The sequence below is a fragment of the Cyprinus carpio genome, chromosome B24, assembly GCF_018340385.1.
Source record: "Cyprinus carpio isolate SPL01 chromosome B24, ASM1834038v1, whole genome shotgun sequence".
NCBI classification, from domain to species: domain Eukaryota; kingdom Metazoa; phylum Chordata; class Actinopteri; order Cypriniformes; family Cyprinidae; genus Cyprinus; species Cyprinus carpio.
In genome coordinates, this window is record NC_056620.1 from 3032802 (window position 1) to 3044034 (window position 11233).

General features: G+C 35.0%; 1 protein-coding gene across 1 annotated transcript; it reads left to right on the top strand.

Annotated features, from left to right (window-relative positions):
- The first annotated feature begins 238 nt into the window (after positions 1 to 238).
- On the top strand, positions 239 to 8545 carry LOC109049059 (D-beta-hydroxybutyrate dehydrogenase, mitochondrial-like). Its single transcript, XM_019066729.2, has 5 exons — positions 239 to 493; positions 1736 to 1846; positions 2150 to 2285; positions 5192 to 5344; positions 7630 to 8545. Exons 1-5 carry the CDS (start codon positions 281 to 283, stop codon positions 8094 to 8096), a joined length of 1080 nt encoding a protein of 359 aa, XP_018922274.1. The 5' UTR covers positions 239 to 280; the 3' UTR covers positions 8097 to 8545.
- The last annotated feature ends 2688 nt before the right edge of the window (positions 8546 to 11233 follow it).

An 11233-nucleotide genomic window follows, 5' to 3' on the forward strand; every position in this document is an offset into this window, starting at 1 on the left:
ATTTTTTTTTTTTTTTACATTTCAAATGTCCCATTACAAATAATCTTAACAAATTTTTTAAGGTAACATAATGATTAGCATTAAATTAATGGATACAAACACGCGTGCCTTTTGTTGATGAAAGTGGACTGTTATTCATGTTATCATAATTTATGCTCGTGGCTCCGCCCCTCAAGTGCGTTCGCTGTTTTTAATAGGTACGCGTCCTGTTATTTGCATAATTCATGAGACGTGGTGCTATGGCCCCGCCTCCGCCAGAGTTGTCAACAGTCAGTTCAAGATGGCTGCGCTGCCGATGGTGAGGGTCGCGCTGCTCGTCGCGTTTTCGGTGTTTCTGACGCTCATCCTGGGCTTCGGCTTGCCGTCTGTGCTCAACCTCTTCGCGCGATGGTGCGGCTTCCCGGAGGCGAGCGTCACCGAGAGCGTAGTGCTGCTGTACGCGCTGTTCGTGCTGTACGTGGCCATGCCGCGTCTGCCTCGCGGGACAGTGAAGGTACAGTACAAAAACATTAACATTATATCTCACTCTCAAACACTGTTACAATCCTGCAGCACCTTAAGTTAGTGTACTTTTGGTTTATGATTAACTTAAGTGTCTTATTCAATTCTATCATGCACAAAAAAGTATATTATTCCACTTTATTGAATTCTGTAAACTTGTACTGTTCCTCCAGTTTGGTGGTAATGCAAGTTCATTGTGCAGGACATAAAGTTATGTATTATTATTATTATTATGCAATAAGTGGTGCATTATGCAATATATGTGTGTGTGCATGCAATGAAATATATTAATAATTATGTATCTTTGCCTTATAGAGTCATAGTGATGAATGATATTTTTTTCCGGGCTCTTTTGCATCTATTTTTATTTATTATTCCTAATAATGTGCATTTATTGTAATATTACTATTATTATTACCATAAAACCGGAGGTACAAGGCTCCAAGATGACATTTATGCAATGCATCTGTGGTATAAATGGAACATGATGCAATATATGTGTACCATGAAATATATAAATAATTATTTTTGCCTTATATGGAGGCAAAGGTAATTATGGAGCCCTAGTGATGAGCGATATGAATTTCTGTCCTTTTTAATTTCTATTATTTATATATATATATATATATATATATATATATATATATATATATATATATATATATATATATATATATATATATAGATGCAATGCATTTTGTATTTCAATGCTCATGAACCTGCATTGTCATGAAAAGTGTAGAAATATCAGAATTTTATAGGTTTTGAATTTATGGAAATTAATGACATACTTAAAAGTCCAGGAAATGTAGTTTTTTTTTTATTCTAGTGTTTTTTTGTTTGTTTAAATCAAATAGAAATTGGTCTCAGTGCATGCAATTTCTATGCAATTTCTGTTTTTGTATTATTGTAAAAATGTTATATTTATTTTATTGCCATACCGAGGTGATGTCAGAAAAATGCAGCTGACCGAACGCTGACAGAAATGAACTTTTTCATATATATTTATTATTATGTTTTTTTATTAACCATTACCATTTGATGTAGCTTGTTTATTTTTTAAATGAATGACTTATTAATTGGTTTCAAATCACAGTTTGAAAACCAGTGATTTCGTAACACATTAGGACGTGCAGCTCGGTTGAGGCCAGTGAATTGTTGGCACATTCACTCACAGTTGCACAGAAATGCCGTGCCTCTATGAAAGTAATATTGCATAATGTTTCCTTTGTAGGTTGAAGGGAAAGCTGTGCTCATTACGGGCTGTGACACTGGATTTGGACTGGCTTTGGCCAAGCACTTCCACAAGCTTGGTTTCACTGTGTTTGCAGGTTGTCTGTTTAAGGTAATGCTTCATCTATTCCTGCAGTTGATTTATAAACACACATATATATAAATATATATATATATATGCTGTTGGCCGGAAGTCAAGGGAGCTTGAGATGATGCAATATATTACACAAGATTCAGTTGGGCTTGTGTCAAACCTTTTCATAATTCTAGAACTATGACCAAACTATCATATCATGGTTATGATATAAAGTTTTTTTGGTGATACAGAATAAACTAAACTCTGATTAGGATATATGATCAGTGTGTATGCAGACTGTGTGATGCGACGCATGTGTGTTTCGTGTGTGTGGATGAAGACGGAGAAGGTGCAAAGGAGCTGGAGAGCCTTCATTCAGAGAAGCTGAAGGTGGTGGAGCTGGACGTCTGCAGCGAGGAGCAGGTCTCGCAGGCGCTTCGGTTTGTGACTGCTAACCTGGACGAGCTGGAGAAAGGTGAGGGGGGGCTCATACAGGGTGCGGAGTTCAAAGGTCATTCAGGAAGACCAGACAGGCCACCGAGATGGAAAATGAGGACAGTTATTTTATACATTGTTACATAATTTAATAATATTTTGAATTCACTTTTCTTTTTGAATTTTCACTTTTCATTTTAATTTTTAAAGGTGTAAAATTTTTTTCTTTTTATACTTCTGTGTAGCTATATAGCTTTAACAGATTTGCATCGTATATTTATATACGTGCAAAATTAATAAGATCTCCCCAATAGAATTGATTTATTCAGTAGCAGGTGAAACCATGATAAAACCATTTTTGTTTGTGCTTTTGTCATTTTTATTCGTTTTTTTGTTATTGGGCTTTATTTATTTTTGCAGTTTTAGTTATAGTAATTTTTAGAACTTCAACTCATTTTCAGTCAGTTGCCAAGGCAATATTTCTAATTTTAATATTTTTAAGGCTGGTTTCTAAAATGTATTTATATTTTATGTAATATTTTAGATTTATATTTTATTTCAGCTTCATTTCAGTAGAAAACAAAATTATTAATTCATTAATAATTAATTAAAAAATTATTTTTACAGTCACCGTCAAATGTTTTAATGGAAGGTGTTCTGAAATTAAGGTGCCATGTATTTGCAATCGACAAAAAAAAAAAAAAAAAAAAAAAAACTTAAAACAAAATAGTGTGGAGCATTACAGTTAACTATTTTTCCTAAATGTGTTTTTCAGTTTGTGAACACTTTTTTTGTTTTGTTTTGTTTACTTTTATATTTTTGAATGTTGGCTGTCAGTAGAATAAAATAAATTTATCTGTTTTTTTTTCCCCAACATCAGACGGTCGTTAAGCAGTCTTAAAGCAGAATGACTTTGTATGATGTGTTAAAAATTGTTAAATGCATGTAAAATATTAATTTCACTTTGGCATCTCTATTTTGTTGCTTTTTTTTATTTTTTATTTTTTTTATTTATGCTGTTAGTTATTTTCCATTTGTGATTTTTAGGTGTAAACAGTGATGAACACTAATTAATCTGAAGGTCAGGTGGGCGTGGCTAGAAACTGTTAAAGCTCATTTGTTTAGAGAGAATAATGACCCCGCCCCCTGTTGTCAATCACCGTGCCACACCCACCAGATACAGCTGTATAGATGAATGATTGTTCATCACTCTTTATACCTGCTATAAACCATACACATAGATGATCTCTGTGTTACAGATCAAACAGAAAATAACAAGCAGCATACAGTTCCTTAAAAATATGGCACACTGTAAAACAGTTGAATAATTTACAAAACACACTATTTACTGACTTAAACTCAGAACTGAAGCCGTGTGATCCTTGTGCCGTCTCCTTGATTTAAACGCTCGGATGTGATGAAATGAAATAAAGATCTACACTGGAGCTTCTCATAAACGAATCTCCTAAGAATCACTTAACAGTTGTGTGGAGTTTAGAGGTTCAATAATAAGCCCTAAATTCATGAATGTTACTGTGCAAAATACAAGCTACAGTAGTTGTCCTACAAATTTTTGGGGTCAGGGGTTTTCAAACTGGGGTTCTGGGACCTCATGAGTCCACAGGAGGGCGATGGGGGTCTGAGAAATATTAAGGGGAAAAAGATGCTACAAGACAAGCATGTCAAACTTAAGATATGATGAATCCAATGTATTTCACACAGTAATACTGTATGTAATGCAGTAACATTGATAGTATACTGACATTCTGGTCTCTAAAGTTTGAAAACATTAGATCACTTGGAATGATTTTATTCCACTAACAGCGTGACTTATGCATAATTGTGCAAAAAAAAATTATAGAAGCAAAATGTTCCTAAATTGAAGAACACTATACTGTAGTTAACACAGTGGTTTCACTCAAGATAAAAATCCTGCTTCTGAAACTAATTGGCCAAATGGGAAAACTTACTGGATGAATACAATATAAAATAAACATACTTAAAAAAATTTTCGTAAGTGCCTTTTCCTCAGAATTGCATTGATATGAACTCACAAATAAAAAGTTGTAATTACCTTTTCTTGTTTTTTCCAGACTTCCAAAAATCCCAAAATAAAACTTTGTCAACTTAAGATTTCTTCTTGTAATGTTTTTAAGCTCTCTTAATAATTACATATTTGCCAAGTTTGTTTTTATCCATTTTTAAAAATGTGGTAAACCTGTAACTGGTAAACCGGTTTGTAATTCTGATAATACTGTAATTCAAAATAATACCAGTTTGCAATATAAAGCAGCATAACAGATTGAAAGTGAATGACGGTAGATGCTTCACACATTCACGCAACAAACACACCGCTCTTACTTTAAAAGGTGCTGAATGTAATTTGTTTGATTGTACAAAAGCATAATATCAGAGCATGTTTCCTAAATACATAAAAACAAATTGAATTCACATACTTGTTTCTTTGAAAATCAATGCTGCAGCAAGTTATTTTACTTTGAAATGTGCGTTCAGTGTCGAATGTCTGTTTTTGTTTTGGTCTGTGTGACTCCGCCCACTGCCAGTTCACCCAATAGTATTTCAACACACCGGGTTGCCAGTTGGTGGAAAACCGAGCATACTGCAGCAAAGGAAGCCAGTAAATGAACTGGGTCAGAGATCACAGATTGTACCCGACCTAAAAATCTGGCAACCCTTGTGAGGGAGGAGTCTGAGGAGGAGGGGGCGGGAGAATCAGTGCTTTCCAATATTTTGAATTTGCACTGCAGTACCGTATTCACCCACTAGCTATAAATAATACATTCCGCACCTTTAAAAATAAGGGGGATAAGTTATTGGATTTAATAATTAAAAATGGTGAGCAGAAAAGGTTTTGCATATTGACTCATGTTATATATTTGTTCATAACTGTGTGAGTTTAAGGAGGTTTGTGATTGTATCTTGCAGGTCTGTGGGCTGTGGTCAACAATGCTGGTATCTCCACATTCGGTGAAGTGGAGTTCACAACCATGGACACATACAAGCAGGTTTCAGAGGTCAACCTGTGGGGCACCATCAGAGTCACCAAAGCCTTCCTGCCTCTGATCCGCAGGGCTAAAGGTAAAGTAATGAACACACTCCATGCAGTCCAAGGGTGTCTTCCTGTGGTCAACCTGCTTGGAGAATGTTGCAGGCCTTTTGGTTGTGATGAACTTGTGGGTATAGATAATATGTAATTTTTCAGAGTTTATTTTGCAGACAGATGTTAATGTTTCTCTACTACAGTTTCCACTTCTGTTAGGCTTTCACTGAATTAAAGGAATGTTTGGATCTGAATGGATCAATGGTTAAAGCAAATGGACTCTGGAGTGTACTGCCTGACAAACACTCGTGATTTTCGTGATTCAGTGTTTTTAGTGAATTTTTGGTATTTGTATTTTTTTTTAAGTATATTTTTATGATATGATTTTGACATTGGAGCTTTATAATTTCAAAATTGCTGAATATATTTTTAAAGGAAATATTTTAATAGGATTTTTTCCATATTCAAAGGAATTTAATGGATTACATACAGTAAAAAAGCACAAAGATTAACACACATTACATATACATTTTTTTTTTTTTTTTTTACAAACTTTCAAAACTGTTTGTATTCAGCAGTACTCAACAGTTTAATTTGTTTAAACAATTTAATGTATTTGTGTTCCTGGACCACAAAACCAGTCATAAGGGTAATTTTTTTTTTTAAACTGAGATTTATACATAATCTGAAAGCTGAATAAATAAGATTTCAAGTGATGTATGGTTTGTTAGGATAGGACAATATTTGGCAGAGAAAATATGGAATATGAAAAAAAAAAAAATAATAATAATAATAAAAATAAAAATAATGTTGGCTATTGCTAAATATACCCGTGCTGCTTAAGACTGGTTTTGTGCTCCAGGGTCACATTTATGAACCTCACTTGTATGTAATATATAAATGAATACACTAGCATTTAAAGGTTTGCAGTCAGTCAGATTTTTTTATTTATGTTACAGAAGATTTCTGTAAGGATGTTCTTTTGAACTTCCTATTCATCAAAGAATCCTACAAAGAAATGTATCATAGTTTCAACAAAAAATATGAAGTGGCACAACTGTTTGTAACATTGATAATCACCTCATTTACAACCATTGCGTGCGCAGAAAACCTGAAAGAAAGAAGTGTACGTGTGACGGGAAAGTGTGAAGTGTGACGGGAAAATTTGTGCACCTGCACGCAAACTCTGACCCATGCATACAAATAATTTATTTCCTGGAGAGAGAAAAGTAATGAAGTAAACAATGATTTTAAACTGTTTTCATTTCATCTTATACATCTACAAAAAATATTCCATTCTCATTAATGGAGATAATCACTGAAATTACATAAAATCATTACGCAGAAGTTAAACCAAAATTATAGTCTGTTTGTAGCAGATGCGCTTGATTACTTTTTTATGTTTTAATGACAGCGAGGAGTGCTATAGGTGCACAATCATTTCTTTAAACTAAACTGACCATCTCATGTTATGAGAAAAGATTTTTAGCGAGAACAATGATGAATGAGACAGAGACAGATAACTGTATTTACACTGCAATAAATATAGGCCTATATTTTTCCACTAAAAATAGATGTTCACCTTATCAGCAAAACTGCATTATTATTATTATTATTTTTTTGGTTAAAACAATTTAAATATTACTTGGCCAGTGCAAATGAATGAAATCAACTCTATTTTAATTTTTTTTTTTTTTTGAGAACTATTTTTTTTATGGATATTTTGATATATCTATTCTAAAACATAACAAGGACACTGGATGATTTTAGCAAAAAAAAAAAAAAGTATGGCACAAATTGCATTTATAGTCCTTATCTCATATTTCCTTAACGTCTTGTACGTTTGCCGGTGTTAAACATGGTGTAACGTGGATGGGAATATGCATAGAAATGATATGCAGATGAGGTTATGCATAGTAAAACGAAGTGTTGTAAGCTCCGTATATGGTGATTTCGGGGAGGAGTCAGAGTGGAGATGCACGTACGCACAATCTTCCCCTAACTGGGATTTATAAAAGGATTTTTGTGCAGGTTCATGGTTTCATAAATCTGAAAACTTGAGTGCGTATGAAAAAATTTAGCTTTTGTGCCTACGTACACTTTTAGGATGAAATCTACGGAGAGTTTTATAAATGAGACCCCAGAAATGTTTCTTGATCAGCATATTAGAATGATTTCTGAAGATCATGTGACACTGAAGACTCAAGTAATGATGATGAAAATTCAGCCGCGCATCACAGAAATAAATTACAGTTTAAAAATACATTCAAATAGAAAACAGTTGTTTTAATTTGTAATAATATTTGACTTTTTTTGGTCACAGGTCGCGTGGTCAACATCGCCAGCATGTACGGCAGAATGGGAAACGCTCTCCGATCCCCTTACTGTGTATCCAAATATGGAGTGGAGGCATTTTCTGACTGTCTCAGGTATGAAATGAAGGTTTGGGGCGTCAAAGTTTCTGTCGTTGAGCCAGGAAACTTTATCGTGGCCACAGGTATCCTGACACGTGACATAGTCACGACAACAGCAGAGAAGCTCTGGAAGGAGGCGCCCCCTGGTGTCCAGGAGGACTATGGGAAAGCTCACTTTGAGCAGTACATGGCTCTCATGCGCTCCTACTGCAACAGCGGCCAGCGAGAGATCGAGCCGGTTTTAGACGATATCACAGATGCCATCACGTCCGAACGGCCATACACACGGTACAACCCCATGGAGCCGCACTGGTGGATCCGCATGCAAATAATGACCCACCTTCCTGCAGCCATCTCAGACAGACTCTACTTCTAATGAGATGAAAACTTCCAATACGTTCCTCAAAGGGTGAATCAATGATGATTTAATATATGCCATGTTGAACGTAATCAAATTAGTATACAATCTTTTAAATAACAATCCAAAAAAGGAATTAGCATACAATCTTAAATTTGAAAAAATAATCACAAATCTCAAAGGAATATTGAAGGTAAAATATGTGTGATACCAAGTCAACAATATTTTGTCCAAAATATTCCCTTAAAGGGATGGTTCACTCAAAATATTACAATTTGCTCATTTCCTCACCTTCAGGTCATCCAAGATGTAAGTGACTATTTTTCTTCAGTAGAGCAGTAAAGAAGATTTTTAGCTGAAGCCGTGGTCCTTGGTGATTTATAAAGTGCAAGTCACCAGCTGCTGTCACTTTGAGAGTCAAAAAACAATTTACAGGAAAGACAAAATTAATACCCGTTGCTCCTGATAATATATTGAGTTCTTATGAAGCGAAACAATTAGGGCTGCACAATTAATCGCATGCATTTGTCATGCGTGTCTCATCAGTAAAGCTGGTTCCGTGATTAGCGGTAAATATCCGTCACCTGTTTTCAAATGCACCGGGAGTTCATACACAGAGCCGTAGTTCACTGAAAAGGTACGCAATATCGTGTTCATAATCGAATGCGATTAATCTCAATTATGAACAGAATATTGCGTAGCTTGTCAGTGAACTACGGCTCTGTGTATTAACTGCCGCTCCCGTTTTGAAAACAGGTGACAGACATTTACCGCTAATCACGGAACCGGCTTTACTGATGAGACACGCATGACAAAAGCATGCGATTAATCGTGCAGCCCTAGAAACAATCATTCCGTGCAAGAAACTGAGCATTATTGTTATTATTATCATTGTTACGTGTAATCCAGAGCTTCTTGCACTCTGGTCACGTTCAGTTTCTTGCACAGACTGATTGTTTCGCTTCATAAGACTTCAATATATATTGTCTGGAGCCACTGGTATTAATTTTGTGTTCCTTGATATGGTTTTTGGGACTGTCAAAGTACCGGTAGCTGTTAACTTGCATTTTATGAATCATCAAGGACCACAGTTTCAGCTAAAAATCTTCTATTAAAAAAAATAAATAAAAGAAGAGGCCTGAGGGTGAGTAAATTCACAGCAAATTTTCATTTTTGGCTGAACTATACCTTTGAGTTTAAATGTATGCACTTTGATTCACTTTATCGTATTTCAGGCACATTAATGGTTAAGTATTTTTGGAAATGTGAACACTTTTCAGTATTTTGATTTGGTCACGCAGACATTTCCATAGAGCCATCACGAATCCCCAGAGGCCTGAAGCCAGAAGCAGTGAAAAGCAGCATTATACCGCGGGTCCCGGCTGGCTGCTGATGTGGCAGATGTCTTAGTCTGGCTCTTTTCCTTGAAAGGATGAAACCACAGATGAACAAAAGAGGACGCCTGTGGTTCTGTCACTGCTTTCTTAGGAGAAACAATAAGAGTGAGGGGCTGAAACAGTTATAGGGTCGACACGCATTCCCTTTATGAGTGTTTCTTCCGAGAACCTGAATGATTCAATTTTGAAATCACTTGCCATTCACTTGAACAAATTTTGTGCTGAAACATACTGAATGTTGAAATTAACAATGTATACATATGCAGCATCCCAATTTGCATAATTCTATGCAATAAAAAGATGTCCTTTGCTGGATTGTATGTAGTAAGACTGGCTGTGTTTAAAATAGCACATGAGCATACTATTCTTACTGTTGCTGCAGTATGTAGTATGTACTAGCATTCAACACTGTACATGATTCTGATTTTGAAAGGAGTCTCTTCTGCTCACCAAGGCTGCGTTTATTTAATCAAAAGTACAATAATTATATGAAATATTATTACAATTTAAATTACAATTTTGTAACTTATAAATATGGTAAATTTAATGTGTTCTTGGTGATATATATATATATATATATATATATATACACACATACACAAACTACTGACCCCAAACCTTTGAATGGCAGTATAGTTTGCACAGAATGCAGATTTTATTAATGAAAGCTTGGAGCGTGGACTTGTGCATCCCACAATTCAATGCACTCGACTTGACCTTCCATCCAGAGTGATGGGTGAACTGGAAGTAATACTCGCTCATGATTTTTCACATCTCTTGCTTCAATTATTTGATTGGTCTTGAATTTTCCACACACTTAAAAAAAAAAAATAATAATAATAAATGCACACACAATGAAAGTAATAATTGGAAGCCACTGAATTAATCCTTTAGTATTTTTATATTTTACAGTTGAAATGTGTAGAATAAAGCTTTACTGCTTTACTGAAAAGTACACAATGCATACTGCACAGTAGTAAGATATAGTATACAATTTTGAACATAGCCAGAATGGTAAAAACAACCACATTATAAATTTCTGAACCAGAACCCATTTAAATGTGCTTGGAAGCATTAAAGCCTGTATTACTTTTTTATTAGAACTTTTTTTATTTTAAAATTTAAGGATTATATGATTAGCAACTGCTGTGGCAGTTTCAGCCTTGCACTGCTTGCTTTTTTTAAATGACTGAGAATTGTCACAAACCACTACTGTTTCCTTAGTGCAAGGGCTAATAGGCATTATTAGCCTAAACACCTCATATACTGTATACACTGAAAAAATTGTAAAATTCAGTGACTCATTATTTCCAGTGTAGTATGGCATTTGGGATTCACTAATGCTGATTTTACAAACTATATAAAGTAGGATGGATTGCATGGGAACAGGAATGACATCAAATGTTGGCCACCAGAGGGAGCAGTTGAGTTGGCATCTGTAGCCATCAACCTCTTTTAAAAGAAAAACACTAACAGTATTATCAAATAGTGTATAGAGTTATGTCTTTGCTCGCTCTGCACATAATGTAACTGCATAATAAGGACCAAGTGTTTGCATGGCTTTCTTGATTTCTTGTGAATGTGAAAACCAGTGAAGTGTATGCAAGTTTCTGGACATTCTACAAGATTAGTTGCGAAACTTTCATTACAGTGTGCCTTGTGTTTAATATAACTTACTGTATGTTGCAACACGATAATACAGTATGCACAGCATTCACATCTAATATTTTAGGGATTTTCACTGGCTTTGGTTGTGAA